This window comes from Onychostoma macrolepis, chromosome 14 (genome assembly GCF_012432095.1).
Source record: "Onychostoma macrolepis isolate SWU-2019 chromosome 14, ASM1243209v1, whole genome shotgun sequence".
Lineage (NCBI taxonomy): Eukaryota > Metazoa > Chordata > Actinopteri > Cypriniformes > Cyprinidae > Onychostoma > Onychostoma macrolepis.
The window spans coordinates 28,389,552-28,414,827 of record NC_081168.1 but is presented as its reverse complement, the minus strand read 5'-3'; the positions used below and the strand labels follow the sequence as shown (position 1 = coordinate 28,414,827).

General features: G+C 35.4%; 2 protein-coding genes across 4 annotated transcripts in view; one reads left to right on the top strand and one right to left on the bottom strand.

The window, feature by feature from the left end:
- flt4 (fms related receptor tyrosine kinase 4) overlaps window positions 1–3,901 on the top strand; it is a 50,731-nt gene extending 46,830 nt beyond the window's left edge. For both annotated transcript variants that reach the window (XM_058798875.1, XM_058798874.1), the window contains 7 exons: window positions 708–819; window positions 1,033–1,132; window positions 1,248–1,353; window positions 1,512–1,624; window positions 2,997–3,117; window positions 3,206–3,291; window positions 3,435–3,901. In XM_058798875.1, the coding sequence (XP_058654858.1) occupies window positions 708–819; window positions 1,033–1,132; window positions 1,248–1,353; window positions 1,512–1,624; window positions 2,997–3,117; window positions 3,206–3,291; window positions 3,435–3,657 (861 nt within the window). In that variant the 3' untranslated portion in view covers window positions 3,658–3,901. The remainder of the gene's footprint in view (window positions 1–707; window positions 820–1,032; window positions 1,133–1,247; window positions 1,354–1,511; window positions 1,625–2,996; window positions 3,118–3,205; window positions 3,292–3,434) is intronic.
- A 320-nt stretch (window positions 3,902–4,221) lies between these two features.
- ergic1 (endoplasmic reticulum-golgi intermediate compartment 1) lies at window positions 4,222–24,966 on the bottom strand. 2 transcript variants are annotated; one of them, XM_058798094.1, is made up of 10 exons: window positions 24,762–24,966; window positions 18,511–18,572; window positions 16,725–16,797; window positions 15,971–16,065; window positions 13,368–13,492; window positions 13,015–13,119; window positions 12,869–12,929; window positions 10,976–11,076; window positions 6,109–6,231; window positions 4,222–6,012 (listed from the first exon to the last, which is right to left on the bottom strand). In XM_058798094.1, exons 1-10 carry the CDS (start codon window positions 24,779–24,781, stop codon window positions 5,905–5,907), a joined length of 873 nt encoding a protein of 290 aa, XP_058654077.1. In that variant the 5' UTR covers window positions 24,782–24,966; the 3' UTR covers window positions 4,222–5,904. The 2 variants fall into 2 exon arrangements, with proteins under 2 accessions (XP_058654077.1, XP_058654078.1); XM_058798095.1 differs by lacking the exon at window positions 18,511–18,572 and having other exon boundaries at window positions 24,762–24,891.
- Window positions 24,967–25,276: the final 310 nt, after the last annotated feature.

The following is a 25,276-nucleotide window of genomic DNA, read 5'->3' as shown; positions in this document are numbered from 1 at the left end:
AAAAGCATGATCCAGAAAGCTCTCTAGTGTAGTACTGTAGTATGAATTTCACTCAAAAATAAAAAAGGACATTTTATTCGATGCAAATTTTTCCTCAATTTTCAGTACTGTAATGCAGAAAGCAAAAAATTAATTTAAAAAGAATAAAAAAATTTAAATGATAGTATTTGTAGTATAGCATTTAATGTTTAAGAGAACAAATGATCATTTGGGGGAAAGTTGCTTAATCGACATGAATCGACATGAACAATTCTAAAACGTCTTCAAGATGTGTTTGTTTCCTTATTCATTTATTTATATTTTATTTATATTTTCATGTAAAATATGACCTGGACATGCGAAACGGGACTCCACATGAGATTCGATATGAATGCATTTCAGTAAAGGCCAGTGGTTAAAAATGACTTGTCTGGCCTTTGCTTCATGATATAAAGATATCAGCAATCCATTGAAAATTGTCCGAAATGTTGAGGCAACATTGAATACATAAAAAAAAATACCGAAGCAAAAGATGAACATGTAACAATACTAGTAGTATTACTGCATGACATAAACATAATGAAGCAGAAAGGGTAGGTTTATGAGATATCCTTGAGAGGCATTGATGAATGGTTGACCTACTGCAAATCATATCAGCTCCAGGATCATGATAAGAGTGTATTCTCCCACAGGCACTATTATAGGTGAAATGTTATCTGTCTTTGCAGGCTAGACTGCCGCTGAAGTGGATGGCTCCAGAGAGCATCTTTGATAAGCTTTACACCAGTCAGAGTGATGTATGGTCATTTGGAGTGCTGCTCTGGGAGATTTTCTCACTAGGTAAGAGTCTACCTGATACCTCAGCACTGGCAATTCCTCAAACCCAACCTTTTCTGTTCTTCTCTGCTCATATATATGGTGTAAAAAAAAAAATCTTGTTTTTCAACATACATACATTTTAAAATAACATTTCTTCTTTTGATGGACCACCCGAGTTTCTTAAACTTGTATAAAGTCTTTGATCACAGACTTCATTGTATCATGTCCCATTAGGAGCATCTCCATACCCAGGCATCCAGATCGATGAAGACTTTTGCAAGCGACTCAAAGACGGTACCAGGATGAGGGCACCAGACAACGCGTCCCCTGAAATGTGAGCATTGGCCTGATGACTCTGTCTGTGTGTTTGATCCACTCCAAGCTGCTAGTTAGACTGATGACAGCATACAGAGGTGAAACTCTCTGACGTGTGACACGTGTTCTGCTAGATACGGCATCATGCTGGCCTGCTGGCAGGGCGAGCCCAGGGAGAGACCCACGTTTCCAGCTCTGGTGGAGATACTTGGAGATCTACTTCAGGAAAACAGTCTACCCGTGAGAAAATTTTAAAAACCCATATGTTTCTGTAGATTCAGTAATAATATCTGAGCATTACACACTACCTTCTTTATATTTCAACTCAGCTGGTTATAAAATTGATAGAATGTATATTTGAGTGATTATGTGAAATAGGTTTTTTATTTTTATTTTAGGAAATCCCGTTCAATGTGTCTCAGAGCTCAGAGGATGATGGCTTCTCACAAGCTTCCTCCAGACCACCATCACAAGAGGAGATCAGACTCGCCTGCAACACAATGTCTACTCGGTACATACACATTTTATATCAGTGTTGACTTATAATGTTCTTAATTCTGTAAAGCCTGAAAAATCTTTATTTTTATCTATATATTGATACATCATTCTTTTATGGCTCATATAGTTTGATACAGGAGAATATGGAGCTCAAACTCAATGAGGATAAAACACCTCAAATTTATTCACCCAAAAAATAAAAAATATGCAATTCGGGGAACTTGCTGATATTTATGAAATTCTGATATTTTGTAAGGTAAATCAATGAGGTCTTTTAGCTCTATAGCAGACTTCTTACAGATATTATTACACTTACAGCATGGTATTACTCGTGCATAAAAATGACACGGTACATGCATAATACTGAGCTAACAAGAAGTTGTCACTGTAAATGCCAGTTACCAAAACTGACTCATCCAAAACTTCAGAAGTGTATGCTGGAGGACTTTTGTCCTTTAAGACTAGTGCCACAATGTTCTGGAATGTTTCAGAAAGCACTAGAATTTTACAGAATATAGTACAGAATGTTACAGAAACTTCTAGAATGTTCCCATCCTTGTGAAAGCAAAATATCTTAAAAAAAGAGAAAACATGCAAAACTAGTACAACAACTTTTCTGTACTAAACCAATTTTTCATAATTATAATTATTATATTTATATACATTATAATGATAGAAGTTCTAAAATTTACTTGACCTAAATATTTAACAAAATATGATGTAGTGCAATAGTACAATAATAATTTGCACCACAGAATTACAGAAGAACCAGCAAAAATTTTAAGTGAAACTAGTTTTTGTTACATTGTGTAATTAAATTCAGACCAGGAAGTGTTCTTCTTAAAACTGTACTTACGATAAAAAAAACAATTCTTTCCTTTACTTTATAAAATCAGTAAAGATTTTACAGCAACAAGACCTGAAGGGGGCATTTTTAGTATTAGCTTAGTGTTAGTACTAGCTTTTACTTGCCAAGTATAAACTATCAATGACAGAAGGCATGTAATAGATTGTGCACAACAGGTTTTCAAGTTTTGATCCTGTTAAGAATTTAGAGGCCTTAGGAATTCATGTACATCAAATATGATAGAGCAGGTTTAATAGGGTTAAATTAATATTAGTACTGTCTTGTAGTATGCTGGATTAGGAATTTGAATAAGCCTATAACCCTTAGTATGAAAAACATTATGTCTATGATAAATGTGTCTTATCAAGGAGAGATGTGCTATTGTCTTTCTAATCAATCAGACTTAGATTTTTACTCAACAGACAATGAAAAAAATCTCATGTATTTACATTAAAGAATATACCAAAATATTATAGACAGCCACCTGAGGGGACTTTCCACTGTTCTTTATTGAATGTATATGCTTCTCTCTGACCAGATATTACAACTGTGTGCCTTTCGCTGGCTGCATCATGGTCGGACCCTCCAGCACGTGTCACTCACGAGTGAAGACCTTTGAGGAACTTCCTCTGGAAATGACATCACACAAGACACATCATGTACGACTAAGACCTCCAGTATATGTATAGTCTCTATAAGCTAAAGATGTTAACGTATTTGGTTTCATACATTTTTGCGTCCCTATAGGACAGCCAGACAGACAGTGGGATGGTTTTGGCATCAGATGAGCTCGAGAGGTTTGAACACAAGCACAGAGGGGCCATGTTGAAAAAGTAGGTGATACTGAAAATTATGCACACCATTTAATATAAGCAAAACCACTATGGCTTACTTCATTTATAATTGATCGGTTTTCATACTCTAGAGTTTCATTAAGCATTTTGTCATTGTGTGACCTCTCACATCGGCTCTGTAGTCCATCGGCGGGCCGAAGCACAGAGCACCTCATCAGTTCTCCATCCATGAGCAGCAGCAGCAGCGGCAGCACACTGCGCCCACCCTTCTTCAGCCAACTCTCAGGCCAAACCTTCTACAACAACGAGTACGGCCAGCTGTCGGAGGAGGGCGTCAGCGACTTCTTCTCCTCCTCGGATCAGGCCATAAACCAGGGAGCCTGCCTGGCAACCTCCAACCTGTAACAGCACCGATTGGCCAGTCGTAACCAGGCCCCGCCCCCTCACAACTAACTGAACTGAAGTCTAGCTTTGTAAAGTTCTCTTAGCAGCCACTGGGTGGCACCAATATGTCAATTTCAAACCAAAAAAGTATTTTATCGCCTTACATATATCTTTATATAAAGAGTAAACTTCTTTTTATTTGTACAAAAAAATAAATAAAAGAACCAGAATGGAGAAAAAAAAAATAAAGGAATATATCATCTTTTGACTGATTTTTTTTGTTTTTTGTTTTTAAGTGACATTTGATGTTAAATATTTACATAAATTTTACAGTACTGCATAAAACAATTATATGGTTATATTTTAATATATTTTTTTAATGTATTATATATATATACACATATATATTTTTATCAGGAGACATTATTATTAACTCAAAGTACTCATTTAATAAACTAATTAAGAAACAAGTCTCGTGTTGAATGGCTCCATAATGTTTATTTTGATTCCTTTTCAACATTATGGTACCACTAACCTGAATTTTCAAAAGACAAACAAACACAAACAAACAAACATGAAACCAGCTGTCGCTGTGGTTTATTCTAACCATGGTAAACAAAGACAGAATAAAGTGGCGTAGCCCAGATGATGATGTCCATTTGATTAAGTAGGGCTAAATTAGATCTGCTGAAACGAGCACGGAAACTCAGTCACGGTTTGTTTGATTAAAGTTTGACTAAAAAATTAACTTTCAAATGTTCGAAAAGATCATGATGTATCAAAGCAGTTTGAGCCACAAAGCTGAAAAGTAGGTTGTGGTTTTTGATCTCATTAAATGTAGTGAAAATACACTTCTGTTGCCATGTCAACTTGTGGCTACGATGCATCACACATTTGACGCGTAGCTTGCGTTCATGCGGAACAGTCCTGTGTAACCAGTGCAACCAGATTTTAGAGCATGGTCAAAACACTGACAGGAAATTATTCAGCCTCTTTACAGTAGTGTTGATTTGAGAGGGAACGCTTGACAAGACGTAAACAACACAGTTCCAGCCTAATCTTCAAAACAATAAAAGGTTAACCATTATGGACTGAGGAAATAAAAAGTACCGTTAAGCCACAAAGTACATTTAGAGACACGGAAATAAACAAAAAGCTTTCCTTCAAGAGTCTTTTAGTTAAAAAAGACGACATTCATAATTTCCCTTCAATCAAACAATCAAAATAAAATACAGGTCTACAACCAGAATGACATCAGAGTGCAAGATAACCAAAATGTAACATGGAAAGACAATCTGGGAATACACATTACTTAATTAAACCCAAATAAAACCAGCATCCGCTTCTTTAAAAACATACAGGTTCATCTCATGAAATACATACAGCTCACAGTTCACCCCCAAAGAAATAAGAAAATCAAGCCGATTTTAGAAACATTAAAATTGTTCGGCTTGTGACATTTTCATGATAATTAATCCCATTTAACCCCAAACTCTCATTACCATAATACATCTGGACATAAATTTCAATGAATAATTCCCATTAGTGTAATACAATACTGTAAAAATACAGTAAAATCATTTAAATCTGCATATTAAAGGCAAAAAAACAAAACAAATACTACTATGATGTGCAAACTCACTATAAATAATACATAATTATTTGTATAATGTAATGAGAATCGGGAGAAATGGTTTTAACTGTCATGCAAATAAATCACGATGCAAATCATTTCTGTCCATTTCATTTTGAGGCGCAATATGACCCCAAAAATCGAACAAGACATGCTCTTTGACAGGTTAAGCCTATCATATCAAACGCTCAGTTGCTATGAAGGTACATACTGAATCAATTCAGTGATTATTTCTCTTTAAGGGGAATTCTATTTAAACTCTTTCACTATAACCGATCAAAGTGACACTATGCCTTGTATGTAACACTATACACTTACACATCTCCGTCACATGTATCTGAAAGAGAAAATCCTGGCATCCTTCCAATGAGTGAGACAGGTTCTTTCCACATCAGTTCTATGAAAGTTTTGGGTGAATTAATATGGCAGCGAAGTAAGGAAACCACCTACATGCTCAAAATGAAATCCCTGTAAATTCATTATATTAAATGTTTAGAGATGAAAACCAGTCAAATGAGCACACGGAGAATTGAACTGTTTTCCAGTTAGTGTGGGTCATAATAACAGGGTGTAATGACGGGTGTTCAGAGGTTTGGCTGGCATAAATAAAAGGCATGGTACGTAGTTATGAGTACTCATGACATTTTCCCAATCTGGATTTTCTTCCAGGCTTCAGAGGCCGTGAATATGCAGGAGTCAATGATGCCGGCCACTGTGAACGTCCCGCCGATGATAGCGCAAATCTGACCAAGACAGAGTCAATATATATATATCATTAGGGAGAGAGGGAGAGAGAGAGAAAGAGAAAGAGAAAGCTATAAACATAGAGAGCGACTCACAGTAGTGATGAAGCGGTAGAACGGCTGTCTCCTCTCTGTGTATTTCACTGTGATTGGACTCAGGTCATAGCGAAACCATATTGCGGGGATGATGCGTCCCGTATGGCTGTATGCCACATACTCCTACAAAACAACCCAACAAATAGAACTTTTGGTCACACTATTAATTAACTATTAACTATGAATAAACTCCTAATTTGCTGCTTATTAATAGTAAGGTAGTTGTTTAGTGTAGGTATGAGGTCAGATTAAGTGATCTAAAATAGAGTCATGCAGAATAAGACATTACTATGTGCTTTATAAACTCTAATAAACAGCCAATATGCTAGTAATATGCAAGCCAATAAGCAACTAGTTAATAGCGAGAATTGATCCCTGAACTAAAGTGTTACAGAGCTTTTTCCATTTTCATGCGTAATAAAAGATCAACTCTTTGACATATTGAATTAGTAAATAATCATACAGTAATGCTCAACTAATGTTCATCAGTATACTGCACTATACTCCAGTACTGTTTAAACTGAATACATGTGTTCTTCATATTCAAGAGGTGGAAATTCATTTTCTTTTTTAGGGGAACAGATTTTTACAGTGGAATTCCTGGTGAAAACCACATTACCCATGATTCCGCAGAGAAATCTACACTAATCAGAGACCTGAAATTATCAAACCAGGCCAAAAGAGCTACACCCCTACGCTCGCAAACTAATTAAATATACATATTTTGCAACAGACATATAATATATTGTTTTAATATGTGTATGTATGTGTGTATGTATGTGTGTATAAATATATATGTGTGTGTGTATGTATATGTATGTGTTTGTGTGTGTGTGTGTGTGTGTGTGTGTGTGTTTTTGTGAAAACGAGGACATAAATTTGTATAATGACAAGGGTATGACAGGTATTACAAGGAGAAGGTGACTTTTCAGGACATTACCCCATGTCCCCACTTTTCAAAACGCTTATAAATCACACAGAATGGAGTGTATTGAAAATCTGAAATAGCACAAAATCTCCTGTAAGGGGTAGGTTTAGGTGTAGGGCAATAGCACATACAGTTTGTACAGTATAAAAACCATTACGCCTATGGGATGTCCCCACTTTTCACAAAAACAACGTGTGTGTGTGTGTGTATACATAACTCAATCGTCACAAAGCTTCATGGGGTTGCATTTCTTTCCCTCAATAAAGTATAGTACACAACAAACTTGTACCTTTTGTCTTTTTGTCTGATTTTCAAATAATATTTTGCTTCAAATTAAAGTTTGTAAAACCGTGATTCACTTCGTAGCAGGCTGGCTTGGTTTTATGGCTTATAACTCTTTCAAACAGACTTTTGAAAAAATAAATAAATAAATATATATATATATATATATATAAATAAATGTATGCATGCATACATACAACTCTTTGAAAAACATCCCTATAGGAAAAATGAATAGGAAGAATACTCAGGGAACCAAGGCCTCTCAAAAAGTAAGCACTGTTGCACTATGCCAAAACTCAAACCCGTCCTAAAGCAAACACACACGTTTTAGGTTACGTATTTATATTCAGATTTTCTTTTGTAGGCCTTTTGTATCATGTAAGTAGTAGGACTGAGAATTACAGAAAAGATTTCAGAAATCAATTTCACAACCTTAGAGGAAAAATGATGTATTATAACTTAAAATCAACTTAATCAATCAATTTTAACTTAGCAAGACTTTTGCTTGTATAATATATATGCATACAGTTCTGTGTTGTTTTCCTTCATATTACTTATTATAAATAATATAGAATTTTATGTGAAATAAAAAATACATATTACACAGCATGAATGCATTGGTGGATTAGTGGGTGACCCCTGAAATCAGGTGTCAATTTATTAGGACAGAAATGAATAAATTACTTTTTATTTGGTTTCAATGAATAATTATTTAGGTTAAAATATTATGACCTAAAAAAAAAAAATAAATTTTAAAAATACAAAAACAAATGTATGTAAAAACCCACAGGAAAAAAGAAAAATTAAAAGCAGTCTAATTGAGTAAGGATAAAACACTCAGTCAAGTCAAATCTTCAGTTTAAAACAACCAATGTAAGCCATTTAAATGCAAAATGTAATTGGCCAAAATTATGGCCTCATTAAAAAGCATTCTTTGGCCTACAAACAATATGTATACAGGTACATCTAAAAAAAAAATTTTTTTTGGGCAACATTTCAAAAAGTGAAACTTTCATATATTCTAGATTCATTACATGTAAAGTAAAACATTTCAAAAGTTTTTTTGTTTTAATTTTGGTGATTTGAGCTTACAGCTCATGAAAGTCAAAAATCCAGTATCTCAAAATCCAGTATTAAAATATTTACATTTGAGTTTCATTAAATGACCATCCCTACAGTATAAATTCCTGGTATCTCTTGTTCTTTGAAACCACAATAATGAGGAAGACTGCTGACTTGGCAATGATCCAGAAGACAATCACTGACACCCTCCACAAAGAGGATACGTCACAGAAGGTCATTACTGAAAGAAGTGGCTGTTCACAGAGTGCTGTATCAAAGCATATTAAATGCAAAGTTGACTGGAAGAAAGAAATTGGGTAGGAAAAGGTGCACAAGCAACAGGGATGACCGCAAGCTTGAGAATACTGTCAAGCAAAGCCGATGAGAGCTTCACAAGGAGTGAACTGAAACTGGAGTCAGTGCATCAAGAGTCACCACACTCAGACGTCTTCAGGAAAAGGGCTACCAAGCCACTTCTGAAACAGAAACAACGTCAGAAGCATCTTACCTGGGCTAAGGAGAAAAAGATCTGGACTGTTACTCAGTGGTCCAAAGTCCTCTTTTCAGATAAAAATAAATTTTGCATTTCATTTGGAAATCAAGGTCTGGAGTCTGGAGTAAGACTTGAGAGGCACAGAATCCAAGCTGCTTGAAGTCCAGTGTGAAGTTTCTGAAGTCAGTAATGATTTGGGGTGCCGTGACGTCTGCTGGTGTTGGTCCATTGTGTTTTATCAAGTCCAAAGTCAATGCAGCCATCTACCAGGAGATTTTGGAGCACTTTATGCTTCCATCTGCTGACAAGCTTTATGGAGATGCTGATTTCCTTTTCCAGCAGGACTTTAGCACCTGTCCACACTGCCAAAACCACTTCCAAGTGGTTTGCTGACCACACTGTAAAAAATGCAACTGCACATTTTCCAGTTTATGAAACCTTTTGAGTCTCATATCCTAAAAAATGCTAATTTCTTGAAACTTCATAAAAACCCTGGTCAGACCAACAAAATTACCCCAAATGTTGTCCCAACTAGTCAAACACAGTTATTTGAACAAAGAATTTCATATTTTTTAAATGTTAAGGCTTTGTGAGTTCCCAGCATGCATTGCAGCATGAATAAATTATGCAGTTAGTGTTATAGGATTATTGCTTTGCTGTTTGCGGATTTCATTTAAACTTTTTTGTTGTTGTTTTATCATTATTGTTAGTTATTTGTTGTACTGTGATGTAAAGGGCTCATCTTTTTAACATTTGTTGATTGCCACCGTTCTTGAGGTTATTGTCTAGTTTTGAGGCCTAGAGTATGTTCAACCACTTTTGTCCGTTTTCTGGATATCTTAATCTTGTAAGTTGTCTTACAAACAAAGACAATATTAGACTAACTTGTCCATTAATGTTTGTCATTTGTAAACAAGTAAAAAAGTTCAGAACATAATTTGAGAAACATTTCTCAAACATTTGAGAAAAGCAAGTCTTTTTAACTAACAAAACTGTGTTAGCTGAACAAAAAAAAAAAGAGACATGTGACTTTACTCAGTGACTTGGGTTGAGTGAACAACTTGGTCCAAAGTTGAGTAAACTCAGAAAAGCTGTGAAGCAAGTTGCCTTGAAATTTTAAGTTAAGTCAACTTTTCATTTTTTACAGTGCATGATATTACTGTGCTTGATTGGCAGCCAACATGCCTGACCTGAAGCCCATATGGAATCTATGGTATATTTTCAAGAGAAAGATTAGAAACAGTCGATCCAACAATACAGATGAGCTGAAGGCTCAATAGTGCCTCAGCAGTGCCGCAGGCTGATCGCTTCCATGCCAAAGAGTTTGTGCTAAAGCAGCCCCGACCAAGTACTGAGTGCATAACTGAACATACTTTAAAGAACTTTAAAAACTTTTCTGTTTTGCAAATCCTTATTTTGATTGATTTTATTAAATATTCTAATATTTTGAAATACTGGATTTTTGACTGTCATGAGCTGTAAACTCTAATCATTCAAATTAAAACAAAAAAAACTTTTGAAATGTTTAACTTTACATGTAATGAATCTAGAATATATGAAAGTTTCACTTTTTGAAATAAGTTAACTTTTTCACGATATTTTAAAAAAAAATTTTTTTAGATGTACCTGTAATAAGACTGAATTGGACCTGAATTTGGCCAGCGTTGACAATTAATCTATAAACAACTATGCTCATATGAATATCAAATCAGTTGCTGCTGAACACTTTCAGTACTTTCAGACTTTCTGTTTCACATGGCGTCTCCTAGAGCCTTGCAGAGTCAGAACAAAGGTCTGACGCTACTTTGAGTACTTTTTACACCCTCTGAATAAGAACAACCTGACTACATATTAACTCACAGCACATGGCCTTCTGGTCACGTACACACATAATGCAGCCAGCTGTCACTGCAAACACCCCCTAAGTGTCTTTAGAGGTGATAAATGGTTGATGGTACTTAATAATAGAGAGACATAATTCATTCAACATCTATGGCAACCACAGGCTGATTTAGGGGCCATCAGCAAAGCGCATTCATATATTTAGACTCGCAACTTCACGCAAGCTTCTCAGTAACGTGGATGCGCCTGTCTCAGATTACCTTGTTTGCCACGGTGTACTGGTAGGAAAATCTCTGCTTCCCTCCCAGGTCCTCATAAACTGTAGGGACGATCTTGAGAATGTAATCGTGAGATGCTAAAGCTGAAGAAAAAGAAACACATGGCTTCATTTCTCTAGAAATTATACACAGATACAGATAAACAAACAGGATGGTGGCTTATTTCATTTGAGTGACTTATTTCTTTCTCCTGTTACTATGATCTATTTATGTGCTGTTTTGTAATACAATCTTTGTGACTTGTGTTCGGTTGGACACTCGTAAGCATTGCACTTCGGTGTCTCTCAGTTACTCGAGTCCACAAATGAACAAGTGTACGCAGTGTTTGCAGCAGTAATGCAGCAATAACAGTCCTGCTCAAACTTAAAGGTTTGAACAAACTTCTACAGTAACTCAAAGTATTTCATTTTGGCATGTTACATGTTACTTCCACTGTACTAAGGACATGTATGATACTCAAAAAACATGGCTTAAGGATTTTTTTGGTATTCTTTTTTATTTTAAGGACTATTTTGGTACTACAGTTAAGGTCTGCTCATACCAAGGATGATAACTTTAACTATAAGGTTATAATTATCGTTCTACTTCTATGCGGATAGCAAAATCAACACTACAACACAGAGGAACAATATTGTTGGAATCACTTTCAGAACAATTTTTTTTTTTTCAGCTGATGAATCAAAAACATTGGTAGCCAATTAGACCTTAAAGAGACTGAGCATTCGGACTGTCCCTCTAATCCTGACTTGTCAGACAGAAGATTTATTGTCATTTATACACAGTCATGAGGGAAACTTAATTTGTAGCGATTATCGCCGATTTGATTGCACAGATACTATTTAAACTAAACTGAGCTAGACAATGACATCTCTGAATTCAATAATGAAATGCCTTTAACTGAAAATTGAAAATTGAGTGTTTAATCTTATTATACATTACTGACACTCTATCCTCCAATTTGATACTGTTAAGTGCTTTGACACAATCTGTATTGTTAAAAGCGCTATATAAATAAAGGTGACTTGACTTTTACAGGGGTCCTCTATATGATATCATTTCCTTTTTTATGTTTTTTTTTTCTCTCCAGCATATCAGTTGTACCTCATGACTTTTATTTGGCAGACAAAAGTTTTTCAAATATCACCAAGCAATGAAGCAGTTCTGTTACAGTATTTCTTATGAACAATAATAATAAACTAGTATGGTAACACTTTACAATAAGGTTTTATTTGTTAAACTCAGTTAACTACATTAGATAACAAACTAACAATGGAAAATACTTCTAAAGCAGTTAATAATATTAGTAAATGTTAATATCAACCTTTAGAATACATTATTAAAGCTGTATCTGTTAATATTATTTAAGGAACATGGCCTAACATGAAATAAAAATGAACAGTTGTATTTTTAGCATTATATATTGCAAATGTAATGTTAGTGCTTAAGTTATTAAGTACTTGTGATTAATAATGAATGTATTGTGCATTGTTAGTAAATGCATTAACTAACATTATGAAATAATGTGACCTTTATAAAGTGTTACCGCCATAATGAGGCTTCCTCATTAGAATACCAGGGCGGTTGTATCACCCTGACATTTCTGACACAAATTAAATACACTAATCACTGAAGAGGTAGATTCAAGTCACTGTACCTATGAATTGCATTGCACTGTACATATGACACACTATTTTATATATATATATACACACATATACATATATATATATATATATATATATATATATATATATATATATATATATACACACACATATACACATATATATATATATATATATATATATATATATATATACACATACACACACACTATTATATATACACATTTCATTCAGCTCACAAAAGACATACCATTGGACTGAAGTTTGTTGGCTCCACCCAATGCATTAAAAGCCCCCTGGACATGCTGCACCTGCAATTGCGTGGTATGACAATGATTTCTACATGTTTATTTTACATTGTCTATATTTCTTATTGACTGCATGTGGACCACCGACCTGAAGCTTCTCCCCAAAGGCGAGTTTGTGGATGATGTGGGTCATATCAGGGCTCTGAGGCTGAGCAGTCGCACTGTGTGTTGACACATGAAAGTTTCCTGGAACCTACAGAGAACAGACCAAGTCAACACCATCATCATACAGGAAAAGACATCAGATAGTACAATCTCCTTTCACTTGAGAGAAGGCTTTTCATTTGAAGACAAAAATGGGTTTTCCTTCAGTTAGCATGTAAATATACAAGGACACTAATGACACCTGATAGCTTCTAGACTTATGATGAGAAGTTCAACAAGAAACATTCAACTCCCAACAAGCAGAAAAGAATGCAACTGACGTCAAGTGTCTCTTACTTTATTAATACTGAACTCCCCTTCAAAGCGGCACCCGTGACCATTGTTTAGAGGCACTTTCATTGAATTCTCTATGTGGCCCACTTCATGCCGCCCCATCTCATCCTGGATGTCCAAACCCACCACTATGTGTATACAAATATATAGACACAACAGAAAATAGAAAAATACAGACAAATGGTGAGGACACAGAGCTTGAAACACTTTCATTCACATTGTATAAAAGGACACTTTTCAATAACAATAAATAAAAAACTGTTCTCAACTGTTCTTGGGGTTTTTTGGAGCTTGACAGAGTAACTGGCAAAGTCATTTTTTTGGTGAACTATTATCCCAAACAAATATCTTCATACGTATGCAGCATGTTCATGAGTTCAGTAGAATCATTATACACAACTGTTTATTTGACTTTTCACAGCTAAGAAATAAAAAACCTCAGTAGTGTGACATAGCAGATCTTCTGACACTGTGGTACATGCTAAGAGCACGTTGTCATGTTGCCCAATGCTATTTTAAGAATGCCTTCCTAAATGGGCGAGAAAGCAACACTGACTCTTTACCCTTGTGAAGACGGGTATATTTACTATTCATGATCTCAAAAGTACAACAAAATAAAGGTCAGCCAGAAAACGAAAGGAAGAATGATTCCATTAAACGCTTTCCAGTGTTTGACTATTTCCACTAAAGTACTGATGTTGCTCTGGTCGCTTATTACTGTTTGGACAGTTAAAGCCTTAAACCACAACATCTTTTTTTTTTTTTTTGGATTAGATTCCAGTAAACTTCAAACACACAATCTCCACTCATTATAGAGTAAATGTGTGAATGGAAACATTTAATTGCCCTTTTAAGCACAATCTGATGTGTGCCCAGAACACAAAGTATTGCAACGTTTTCTTAGCGCATGAAGGAAAAAGCATCCGCATTTTCCACACAAGCACAGAAGTGTCGAAAGTCACGTTGCTACTTCAAGGGAACAATGTGTGTGCCTCTAGAAATAATTAATTTAGTACGGTAAGAGTAACAACATGGAAAGATAGTTCCACACATACTTTTGTTAAAAAAAAAAAATCCTTTCCGAGGATAACATGATGTGGCATGTCACATAGCATGTGTCAATTATCAGTTATTATGGAACAAATTTTAATGTTTAATAACTACCGATTCATTCACAGCATGTACTATTATTGCTCTTATTATTCTAACCAATTAGACATTTCATCTGGTAGATAATAAAATGAGCATGAATTAAAAAGCCCATTGACTTGCATTGAAGTAATAACTCAAGTCCTATTTAGAGGCCAGAATTTCAGAGCGACTTACATCTGACTTCAGAGGGCCAGCATTAACCACCTAGTAACCAATCACAACACCTTAGAAACCTTTCAAGAATACATTACATGCTTATCAATCCCCTAAGAACCATCCTTAGCATCATGGAGGCAACTTTTTCAAGGGAAATAGCCACCTGCGTTCTTCAGAAAAGGTAAAACTTGACATGGACTGGTACTTCTTATAGGCGTTTGAAAACACTGAGTACATTAAATGAGGTCATTACTGAGATCACAGTGAGGCTTGTCTCCATGACTCATTACAAAATCCGAAAACTTGGGTTTCAGTCAGCCGTGCCTCATTTAAAAGAAAATGCGTCTTCCATAATAGGCATAACCTCTGTTTCTCACCAATGAGAACGGCCCAAGATGTTGTTCTGAACATAGTTTGGGCTCTCTGTAATGTGTGTGAAACAGCCAGTTGCAAATGTCTTTGCAAACATTTGAGGATCTGCCTGAAAATGACATCAGAGGTGACCACAATTCCTCTGAGGGTGCTGACATTAAGAAACACAATCTTCAAGTCACTTTCCAAATGAATTTCATGATTTTTTTTTTTTTTTTTTTTGGTCAAAAATCAGCAAGAGATGTTGGTTATGCTTGGCAAAATTCATCGTTCAATGATCCTAATTACTGCCCCCCCCCCCCCCAATCAATTACTACACTTTTCACTAAATAAACATAAGGAAGACTTTTTCACCATTTTCAATTAAATGTTTCCTCATATTATCTCACTAGCAAAGTCATTTGATACACTGCCCAGCCTTAATCTAAATATCTAGTGATCAACTATTGTCACAATGGTGACGTAATAGTTGATTACTAGTTAAATAGGGCATGTGACTGATTCATTTAGGCAAACATGACATATCAAGTATTGTTTGGCAAATACTTATGCACAGCATTACCAAATATGCAAAAGTATTTCCTCATACGCTTGCTCATGTATGACCATACATTTTCCCGGTGAGTTTCAAAAGATTGGGTTTGACTGACAGATAGTTCTATCCTAATCCTTCTGTGAGAAAGCACACACAATATGTCTCAAACTGAGACTTCCAAGTGATGGCAAACTGTGTGGGAGGTCGCCATTGTGCATCGTTTCCTTTCGCGATATACGTCAGGAGCTCTGCTAAATGAATTAATATCCCATACTAACAGTAATGTCACTGCTAACACTCATAACATGTCAACAAAGGATGATGTGAAACACATGTGGATGGAAAAAACATCATTCAGAAGAGTGTTTATGTATTTTATGTATATACTCACAATCACAGTGTAAGTTTGGCAAACTGATGTTTAAACTCACATCTATCTTCCCCCCACTGTCCTTATCGGGGTCATCCACATACAGTTCATTTACTCTGTAAACACACATATATATGAAAACACAAACTTTAAATATAGTACTGACAAGCATTAGACTGTAAAGGTCATCTTCTAAAAATTATGCAAGCCTGACAGCAAAATGACAAAACTGCAGTGAGTGCAATATTCTCTTCCTCAGTTAACACTTTGAAAGCAGTTGACAAACAGGCACCAATGTCTACGTCCTGTGTGAAACTGATCCGTCACTATAGTTACAAGAAACGTGATTGCATTCAGGTCATAAAGTCATGCATCTTGAGTGCTGATAAAAACACCCCAAAATACCATTTTAAACAAAACCAAAACATTTTTACACTATAAACATGTCATATGGTCTAACCATTGCACTAAAATCAATGTACACTAATGTCATTTTGGATTCAAAAATGTCCTGACCTGTTCGTGAGGTTGTATACCATCGTCAGATTTTAAACTAGACTTTTTCCTATCATTACTATCTTTGGACTGTTGGACCACATAGACATTTTTGATTATAAACCAATTAACTGACAATTAATTTTAATTCAGAAATTAAAGACATTCAACATAACATGCTTGTATGTTATTGTAAGTCAGTGTCTGTGTAAAATATTTGTATTTTATTTCTATTTCCATTTAATACTGATGTTTTCATGAGAACAACATTCATACGTACATTTCTGTAGCGATGAATCCCGTCAGTTCTGAGAGAAAGAGGAACAACATGAAGATGCAGCAGCATATTGAAACTGAGGGGATAAGAAAAGGTCAAGAAAACATTAGTGAGCTGTTTGTATAACAAAACTGGAGATATATTGTGTGAAGATATTTTCAAAGTAACGTTTTAAGTCAGTGTTTGCTGAAAGTAACTCATTTTCAGAAATGTTCCTCGTTGTTAGCAGTGATTTCATTACTTTAAACTATGTCTGACTGTGCAAAATGATTACAACATGTCAAGCATATATTAAAAGTCAAAGGGCCATTACATAAGGGTGTTCAACAGGCGAATAAATGTGCGTGGCTTTATTGCTCTGGTTAACGTAATTGTTACCAAGTTCAACATGTGACCAAATGAGTCAAACTGAGAAGCTAGTGCATATTTACATGGAGACAGTCTCCAGTGACACTGTGGTCATGTGACTTTGTGGCTGACACGTCATACTCCGAGTCTGGTTTGTTCCAGTTTACTAAGCTAATGTTTAGCTAAAACACAAACAATAAGGCGTGTCACTATGACACATAGCTCACGGATTCAGGTTCAATATGGGTTATATCACTTGTTCCACTTTAATGAAGATAATACTGGGAAAGAATTATTAACACTTCAATGATATTATTGTTACGTGTAAATGATTGCTTTTTCTTTTGTTTAACTGTATCGATATATTTATGACTACACTGAAAAGCTCTAAAAAGGGGTTGATTCAATCAGATGACGTTATCTTCTTTAAAAACAGGATAGATTAAATCATCCAAATGATGCTATCCTCACTGAATACTGATTTTATCTTGTTGTCTGTTTCACTTCCTGTTTTATATCTTTTTGTCAACTCAACAAAGGCAGAAAAGTTTGTAGAAGTTTCTGTTTCACACAGAAAAACAGTCAAAAAACCAGACAGATGCAGTTGTCTTGATTTTTTTGCTAACTATAAGGAAAAACTTTAAAAGTCCATAAAATCAAACAGATGATGTTTTCTTAGTAGATGTTCATTCTGAAAATATCTTAAAGGGATAGCTCGCTAGTTATTCCAAACCTGTATGAATTTATTTCTTCTGCTGAACACAATAGAAGATATTTAATAGTATTTTTTTCCCCAATATCTTTGGTTAACCATTCTTTCAAATATCTTCTTCAATGTTCAACAGAAGAAATAAACTTAATACAGGTTTGGAACAACTGAGTAAATGATGACCATTTTCATTTTTGGGTGAACTATCCCTTTAATACAACCACCCAACTTACAAACCATAGATATTTACCCTGGGTACGTGAGAACTTCATGACAGAACCGGTTTAGGAACAAAATATTTAGGTTGAGTTTAGGGCTGGTCTACACAGGTTTCTGAAAACATGACTAAACGTTAAGTAATTCATCTGAGGCCAAAACAACAATGGAAAGAGCCACAGGAAGGAGTGTAGAATTACATAGACATATGTATCATATCATCATGAGTCAAAAGGCAACACCTAGCGTTAAATATCCATCCTTCCGAATCACGAGGGAACGATGAGCCACACAGAGTTAGGAAACTAAAACTGACTAAGTTACAATTGTTAATACAATTGTGGATCAAAGGAAGAAAGTTGATGTGAGCACACACACAAAAAAGGAAGCACACAAATAAAGCAGCAGAGAAGCAACAGGCTGTAAAAGTCAGTGCCAGATGAAGCAAGCTATTGGTTGATAGGAGTGGATTAGGGTCTATGATGGCAAATTAACATTATAAACTTTGGCACTCACTGAAAGCTCCAGTATAGGTGGGCTGGGTAAGATCTTTGGGCACTTTCCTGTAGATATCGAACCTGGAAGGAAAAGAAAGAAGAATAAGGGGAAAAAAAGAAAGGTAAATATTGCAGACTCCTGGGAAGAGTTCATGTGAAAGCACATTGTGTTCCCAGCGTAGTTTAAGGCATTACAGAGCAGTTTAGGAATGCGAACTGGGCCTCTGTCCATGAAACACCGGCCCAGACGCAACAGTCTAGAGTGACCCCCGCTTCTTGAGTTACACCTCTTCCTCTGCATTCCTGCTTTACAATCACAACCTTCCTCACCAACATATTTCTTCATACAACAGTGTGGCTGAGGTCAGAGCAAAGGCTGTCAGCACTGACTAAATACACATCAATCACTAAGACCAGAGTGAATGTCAGGGAAGGCAAACAAAGAACATTTAAAAACTACAAACCTTAAAACTGCTTAAAAAGGGCCCTTCAGGCTACACAATATTTCAAAATAGTTAGACATCTTTAAAATGAATTTACTTGCAGTTTGCTGTTTTGGTATTCGCTGCATTACCGTCATTTGATTTCCCCCCCCCCCTTTAACTTAAATTTAGTGAGGTTTAGCCTGAAACAAGTAAAAAAAAAAAAAAAAACCTACAAACCAAACAAGACAAAATAAGTACAAAACATCTTATTCGTAATATATTTTGCTACTCCAAAGAATGTATGTTGTTTTAATTATTGTTTTGTTCAGAAAAACAAGGCAAAGATGATAGTGAGTCTCAATAAGAAACAATCAATGTGATATTTCAGCCTCCATTAGAGAAGCAATTAAATCATACAATATTTTTTTAGGGGTGTCAACGTTAATGCGTTAACGAATGCGATTAATCAAAAAAAATGAACGCGTTAATATTTTTTTAACGCAGATTAATTGCTTGATAAGGTTTGACCCCAACTTCTTCCCGTCATCTCAGCGCGGAAGGCTATCTATCAGTGTGTGATGAGGGTACAGCACCAGTGTTGCCAGGGTAACGGCACAAGTGGGCGATTTTGAAAATACAGTTGCGAGAAAAATTACAGAGAGCCGTGGTTTGCACCTGCAGAACAGGCCCAATTCTTCTTCATAATGCATTTTGTCATAATACTTCACTTAAGGTCGCAAGAAATGTTTTGTTGTATTTATTTAGAAATACTTTTGATAATAGTTGGGTAAATGTATACTGGGATTGAAGCGATGTGGCTTGGTAAACATTTTATTGCCAGTTTAAAGGCTGATTATGGCTGAATAAAAACAAAAGAATAATGATAAAAGAATAATAATGATTATGTCTCACACCTGGCGAAAGTGTGAAAGATTCTGTTTCCTTGTCATGCATTTCTTTATTTCAACACATTTACAGGTAAATCCTAGTATTTTAAATTTGTGATTAATCATGATTAATCACAGCCCATGACTGTGATTAACGCGATTACATTTTTTAATCGATTGACATCACTAGTTTTTTTTTAATATTGTGACATTATTTTCATGATAATTATGCCCCTTCATCAAAAAATGTTTTCACATTCCATAATTTTCTGTGTTGAGGTCATGACTGACATTTGTTATTGATACGAATACACTGAGATCAAAAAATATAACAAAGTTAACAAATATAACTACACCTCTTTATAGTATTGAAGAATATATTTTTAATTTATTTGAGTGAAATATGACTATAAAAAAAAATACAGATTTATGATTTGTCTAAACACCGATTTTTTTTTTGCAGGGTACTTATTTGATATCAGATTCATTCTTCAGGTAATATGCATTTCCTCTGTACTGCACTGAAAAACATCTGCATTTGTCATCAAAAGTACACCTTAGAATGCCTTAAAAAGTAATGGCCCTTCTTTGAATAAAATACAGAACAATGAAGCAATACATGGTATTTGCAATTCTATTAAATAAGGAAGACCGTTTCTATACAACAAACTGTCAAAAGTTATGTTTATTAACAGAAAAGAACAATCCTCGGTTCGTTTGAGACGACACCAAGAAAGAAGTAGGCTAAACACTCCACGAGTCCAAGCGTAATATTACACCCTTTAGGAATGCGTCCAATCCCTGACTTTTTAAGGAGCTCTCAAACTGTGTTAGCTCCAAAGCAAAACTATCCAGCTCGGAGTCTTGTGCCCTTTTTCGGCTTTAAAACCTTCACAACTACATCAGCACTCTGGTCCAACCCTTTACGCCGCCAGCCCTCAAAAACACTTACATCTGTGAACATTTCTTGCTGTGAAATGACCCAAGCTGACGCAATGCTGGAGGGGGGAGTGGGGCTGAGTTCCTGTTAAACCAAACGCCCTGCTATACCCCTCCTCCCATGACAGGAACCATACAGTTCACTGTGTTCTGACAGAAGAGCTCAGAGGATGTAGAAGGGAACCCCATTGTGTGAAACTCAGGAGAAGGACACGCTGTTCCTAAACCACTGACATCCCTAGTTGATGTCTTCACTTACTGTGTAAGACCCGATTTGGTAAGCGGGACTGATGAATATACCAAAGTAGGCCCCAAAGAAGATTTGATCATTTGTGTCTAATGAAGAAGAAGAAAAAAAATCATATTCAGTGTTAAAAACCTTTATAGAGACAGTGTATGAGACTGCTCACTTTCTAGCTATTTAAACCATACTTTGGTTTCTGTTATCATATAGTTAATTAACTGAACAGCACTTGTAGTTTAACATAAATCTGTCTGTATTCACTCATTCGTTTAGGGCTAATGAACTTTCTGGACCAAATACCACACACAAGACAAGAAATGCTGGTACATGCACTATCCTGAACATCATTGTATGAATTTATACAAAATAACCACCGCGTAAAAGTGTTACATTTTCTTATTAGATCGGGTCGGATTAACTGAAAACAGGGATTTTGAAAATGCACAGAAAATGCTAAACTCAAACTACAGCTAATAGCAATGTCAAAACCTTTTCAGTCTGTTTATCTCTTTACTTGTAAAGCAGAAAATATTTAAGGAAAATTGCAACAACACACAAAAGTGTTTTCAGTACACACGAAAATGTGGATTAGGCAGAACAGACACAATTTTCAACGCATTGCATAACAGGTGTCACATTTACACGTTCCCTGAGGCTGTTGAAGAGTTCACTGCCTGGATCTGTCAGATATTTCTTATATCCTGAATTACAACAGCAACAAACACCCACAGCTGCTCTGAGAGTCAAAACGTCAGCACACGCCGAAGGGCTCGTGCGTGCCAATATGTACAGGCACAAGACTATCCCACAGCGACAAAAGAACAATTTTTTGTTACGTAAGACCAGAATATTTACACTGAATTTTAAATAGATAGTGTAAATAAGTTAACAGTCAAAAACGTTCTGAATTTACCATTTCATTGCCTTGAAAAACATTTCAACTTCTACTAAAAGCGGTTTGCAGACAAATATACATTGTGCCAACACATGAATAAAAACTAACGATGAAAACTAAAATTATGAAGAATTCGTAAATGGATGGACAGCATACATGTGAACTCTTACAATAAATATACAATAAAATAAATTTGAATCCAATCCACACATTAAACTGTAATGATGTCCTTCATAACTGTAACATCAGACACAGTATTACGATTCATTTTGCAATATCACAACAATCATGTACACAATGTGTTGAGCTTTTATATTATTTTTGTTCTGAAAACAATTCCAAAGCTGGATCAATTATGGCCCGTGTAGTAAACACAAGCAGTAAAACATTCAAGTGCTGTTAAATTTAATAAGAGTAACTAACAATTTTCTTTATTTCTTTTATTTATTAGCTGGATGAAAAAGCCACAATGATTAACTGTTGAAAATTATTTCATTTTAAGCCATTATCTCCGGCTTAAAGTTGTCCACCAAACATCCAAGAAAAAATTGCAACTTGTATATTTTATATAGAATTATTGCACTTCTGTTCTACTGTGCTCCATCCGCTCATGTTTTATGTGAACACACCAATGCTCGTTCACTGAACTCACACAGCACTCGCAGACAAGATTGAATCTTTATCAAATTTCTTGTTGTTAATCGATTATTATAGATTTGATTGATTAGTTGTTGCAGGTGTACAAGCCAGTTGTATAATAGTAAAATCAGCTGAGTGGAATGAACTGTGGTATAATGGTGTGTTCCACAGCAGGAGGTTTATGAGTCTATTCTCAGGCAAACAGCTCATTCTCTGTGTGTTTTTAAAGAGGAAGTGATGTCTGCTATATAAAGAGCTAATGGTTTTATTTCAGGCCTCTTTGTCACTTTCATTGGGGTATCAGATTAGTCTACAGATGAGCTAAAAGGAAGCATGATTGAAAATAAGGTTGTGTTGACGCCTCAGCACCTAAGAATTATTATGTAATAGCACAACACCTGCACAACCTGTGTGTAACTGTCACTGTTTTACACCATTAATGCAAACCAAAGACCAAAATGCTGGACGTTAAACAGCTAAATAGATGGGGAAAAAATGTTTAAACATTACCCTGACCAAAACAGCCTCAAAACTTTTAGTGCAAACAAAGACAGGAAATATGCTGGCGCCTGCTACCACCGATATTTACAGTTCATTTCATTCATAATCTGTCTACAGTCACCTGACACGTTAGAGTCTCAAGACAAACAAGATCTTTATAGTGATGTACTACTATTTTTATAACTACTTTTGTTAATATATTTAGGGAACATATCATAAATTTCACATCTAATTACACATTAATAATGCAAAATTAGTATCGATACCTTCGTGTCATTAAGTTGGATTACATTACAGCTAGTAGTAGGCAACTAGTAAATTAGCCTACACTTCAAATTTAACACACACCCATTCAAAAGTTTGGAGTCGGTAAGAATTTTTTGTAATAAATGAATGCTTTTATTCTGTAAGGATGCATGAAATCGATTAAAAGTTACAGTAACTTAAAATGTCACAAAACATTTCTGTTTCAAATAAATGCTGTTCTTTTGAACTTTCCATTCATCAAAGAAACCTGAAAAACGCATCACGGCTGATAATAGCAACACAGATAATAATAAGAAATGTTTTTTGAACAGCAAATCAGCATATTAGAAGGATCATGTGACATTGAAGATTGTGGTAATGATGCTGAAAATTCAGTTATCACAGCAATAAATTACAGGTTTTTTTTGTTTACTGTTTTTGAGCATAATTTCTTTTCTTTTTTTTAAACGTACACACCACAAACTTTTGAATGGTACATAATTTCTAGAAATCAGTCTTCAACAAATTAATCAATCATTGTTTGTCTTGATTTGTCCTTTACAAAAAGCCACATAGCACAACACAAACTTTTTGTCAAGGATAATAACAATTACATTAAAAATACAAGAAAGTATTGTGTGAATTCCGATCTACAGACATGTTTTATTGATTCAGTGTGGATAATAGCAGACAGTGCCTAATGTGTCTCTGCAAATGTAACCAAAGTTATTCAAGCCACCAACCTGTTCATTAACAGATTCAATGCGAATATGTTCTTTAATAGAACATTCTTTGGTTTCCTAACAGCAGCAGAACTCATGACGTGATATATGAATGTCATTTTCATGTTGTGGGTACTGTTTTGTATTTGCATAACCATGCAGTGTAACCAGTATAAGCAGGAATTTAACTTGCTTAGAAAACAAAGCAACCATTCAAACAAGTGGACAACTACGCAACATCAATATTAAATGTTATTTCTTTTCCAAAATTGACCTAATCCTTGCTTAGAACACAAGTTTTGATGTGTCTTTTGAACACTAATTTAGGATGCAACTAAATAAGGAGACATGCACATCTACAACTTTTCACCTGCACCTAACTCAAATGCTGCGTGCAGTTAGTTTCCAGTAGACTATATTTTTCATTAATATTTATCAAGAGCGGTCTGGTGCTCTTAAGTGAGGTTTGCAGAACATTCAGACAAAAATTAAATGGTTGTAAAAGTGTTTTCACAATACAAGCTGGGCATTCTGTTGTAGTTTAAGGAATTGCTGGTTGTCTTAAAACCTAGTGAGCTGCTTAGACAGCAGTTTAGTGCATGACAGACGCATTCCGAACGTTCAATAAAAAAAAATAATAGTAAAAAAATACTAGGTAGGTAGCTCACTAGGTTTTGAAACACTTCCATTGTGTCTATGGTGGACGTGTTTGATTCATGCACTAAAGAAAAAACACAAGCCCACGACAAACTCGCTTCAAACCTCTACTCACCTCCGCACATCGAAAGTCATTGTGTCTGCACGAACAAAATCAAGTCAAAAGTGTTTAAAGACAAACGACACAAGTAGGGGGATACTCCAGATTCTTCCTTCAATCCTGCCGGCTGTTCAGACCGGATGTGACATCCGCTTAGGACGCTTTGCACAATCCTATTGGTCGGAGGGGTGCGAGCAGCGTGATTCTGTTTCCGGTTGTGGCATGCAAACTTAACGCGTTGCCTATGGTGATTCAGGTCCAAGTTTATTTAGCTGATTTTGCTTCCGTTTATGTGGCCCAACAGTCTAAAACTGTTTTTACAACAACAAAAACGAAAATGTGGCTCTGTCGTGTTCTTCCAGTAGGCTATCTGTGTCAGTGTAATCTGAGAATAAAGATGTGTCCTAATGAGAACCTATTGGAATTCTGCTTAACTTGTCTGAAACTGATCTTCATTTAATAATAATAATAATAATAGGCTTAGATAATTAGTCAGTTTACATTGTCATGTCTACATAAAACAAGTTATT